The 2,869-nt window shown below is 27.6% G+C and overlaps 1 protein-coding gene across 4 annotated transcripts in view; it reads right to left on the bottom strand.

Annotated features, from left to right (window-relative positions):
• Positions 1-137: 137 nt before the first annotated feature.
• The window catches only part of LOC108977008, an 8,499-nt gene continuing 5,767 nt past the window's right edge, over positions 138-2,869 (bottom strand). For all 4 annotated transcript variants that reach the window (XM_018946489.1, XM_018946493.1, XM_018946490.1 and 1 more), the window contains 2 exons: positions 2,656-2,792; positions 138-1,129 (listed from right to left, as the gene is read on the bottom strand). In XM_018946489.1, coding sequence (XP_018802034.1) covers positions 962-1,129; positions 2,656-2,792 — 305 coding nt within the window. In that variant the 3' untranslated portion in view covers positions 138-961. The remainder of the gene's footprint in view (positions 1,130-2,655; positions 2,793-2,869) is intronic.

Genomic DNA, 2,869 nt, shown 5'->3' with positions numbered 1-2,869 from the left:
TTTTTGTTTTTGCTTTTGCAACATAATGTTGGCCTGTGTGTATGTACATATGTACGTTTTAAAAAGTTTTTGAACTTTGAGTAATAAGACCTTTCTGTGATTGTCCATTAATATATGCGAATAAAACACCCTGTATGTGAAATTTATATTGCTTTGTTTTTGTTTTTAATAAGATTAATAAGTTCGATATTATAGATTAAATGTAAGTAATTATCACATGATTCGCATATAGGCAAGAGATTTTAAAGTGAGTGTGTGTATTAACTATTTTTTTATGCTTTTGCTTTTGTTTTTGTTTATGCTTTGCTTTGCTTTCTTCTTTGCTTGGTTTTGCTTTGTTCAGATTCAATTCTTTCGCTTTGTTAAATATGTACAATTCTTCTTATTTTCATATATATGTATATATATTTTTTGTTGTTGTTTTAGTTATTTGTTTATTTAAAACAAGCATTTCTATTATTTATGTAATTGGGTAGTAATAAACATTGTCATTGTGGTTCAAAAAATACTGAAGCTTCGTTTTTTTGTTTGTTTTTAACTTTTAATTATACAATAAATTATTAACTTATAAAATTGTATGTATTAAGTATATATGCCCTTGGATAAATTAATTATTTAATTAATTAATGTTAAAACATCGCTTTACCTTCCACTCTATATAAACATTGTTTAATTTCTGTTTTGGTATTCGTTTCTTTCTATTCTTACTTTTGCGCTGTAGTTACCCTCCTTTTGCTGCTGCTTCTACATTTTCTTCTCATATATTTCTTTAATTTTATTAATTAATTTGTTTCTGCTTTTTTTTAAATATTTTTCTGCTTACGCGGCACTCATAGTCTACTTGCTAAACATTCGCATTGAATTTTTTTGTTTTTATTTTAATAATTTTTTGTAACTTTTGTTTTACTTTTTTTGTAATTTTTATTTCGTTATTTTGATTTGATTTCTCTGATTTGGCGTTTTATGTTAACTTAGTATTATTTTCACTGGAGACAAGATTAAGAGGTACTAGAAAATCATCCATCTGATTGAATTCCCCTTTAATCGTACCTTGTTGCAGTTTCTTTTTCTTTAGCAATCCATCTTTTATGATATTCGCCCGCTCCTCATCTATGTGTCGCTTGTACTTCTGCAAATTATAATATAATTGCCTATATTTTTCGATTTTATTTACGTTTTTGTTAATATTTAATTAAAATATTTTTATTGTTTGTAATATATGTATATGTATGGAATGGTGTGAAATGAGGTTATGTTGGTTTAGATGATCTTAATAATAATTTAAAAATGTTAGATTTAATGGAGAAACGGAAAGAGTAGGTAAATAAACAAAAACTAAGAGCAGCACATAAAATTGGTTTATAGTAAAAAAATAAAGAAGTTCTCCATACAAAGACTTGATTTCGATCGATCAATTTGTATGACAGCTACATATAATATAATATATGCCATTGTGATTCGATCTGAACAATATATGCGGAACATTGCCTTTGATAATAATCCATGCGAAATTTTGTAAAGATATCTTGTCAAAAAATAAGTTTCCTATACCCAGATTTCATTTCAACGGATCAGTTTGTTTGACAGCTATATGTTATAATGAACCGATCTGAGCAATATTCATCGTTTGTAGCATTGCCTTGGATAATAATCCATGCGAAATTTTATAAAGATATATTTTCAAATAAAAAAGTTTTCCATATAACGACTTAATTTAGAAGGTTCAGTTTGTATGACAGCTATCTGTTTTAGAGGTCCAATAAGGGCGGTTCCTACAAATGAGCAGCTTCTTGGGGTGAAAAGTACAAGTGCACAATTTCAGATCGATATCTCAAAAGCGGAGTGACTAATTGGCGTATATATAAACACACAAATGTTTTCGAAGCCGAAAAAATAATGTTTAATGCAATTGATAATAATAAAATTTAAAATGATTTTTAACCAAATTTATTTAAAAAAAAAGTAACGAATTTTTAATCAAAATTTATTTAAAAAAAAAGTAATAAATTTTGATTAAACATCACATATTACCCAGAATTTTCTTTTTATAAGCTATAAAATGTTCAAAAACTTGCAAATTTCGCAATTCGAAAATCAAAAACCACATGAAAAAGGTCACAAATAATGTATTATTCTGCATAATTGTAGTACATTTGCATATTTATCTACACTACGCTATCAAAATAAAATAATTTCATGCATTTCTGCTTACACAAGCGTATCCGCTTGAGCAATATATTCAACCACATACTGTATATACACTTGTACATCCATACATACATGGTACATTAATACTAAGCACACACATATGTACTTGAATCAATAGTCGTGAATGGGTATTGTTTAATGTATTTGAGTATGAGCAAGAAAAATATTAATATTTGACTTTGCAAATTGTTGTGCAAATAATGACTGGATAAGATTAAGCTGTTAGCAGTTCAAGATTTGTTAGGTTTCTTTCTATGGACTGTAAGGGTAAGAAATGAATAGTGAGAGTTTGCTGATTAGTAATTTATAGTTAATAAACAAATGATACTGAAATGCACTTAATTTACAAGGAAATGATAAAAGTGTGCAAATGTTGTATAAATCATATTATATATGAAACAAAAAAAACTATAGGCTGAGTTATTGAAGTCATATGCATGCACTTACCGCAAAGGAAAAACCAGATGGCTCTGGACTTTCAACTGTTAAGTACACATTTTGTTTAAGCTCAGCGCCTGGGCCACTCGTACCGCAAATGGGCATTTTSCATAAGACTTCGGAAGGCGAACCTGCGCGTTTATTCTCTATAGAGGAGAAGTAAATTATTAGTAATTTGGGTTAACAATTTTTTTTTTAATTTTTTAAAACAATAAATAAAAAT

Source organism: Bactrocera latifrons, unplaced genomic scaffold (assembly GCF_001853355.1).
Source record: "Bactrocera latifrons isolate USDA-ARS-PBARC rearing strain unplaced genomic scaffold, ASM185335v1 scaffold_82, whole genome shotgun sequence".
NCBI classification, from domain to species: Eukaryota; Metazoa; Arthropoda; class Insecta; order Diptera; family Tephritidae; genus Bactrocera; species Bactrocera latifrons.
Note: the sequence above shows the minus strand (reverse complement) of the source record. Positions and strands in the feature narration are given on the sequence as shown.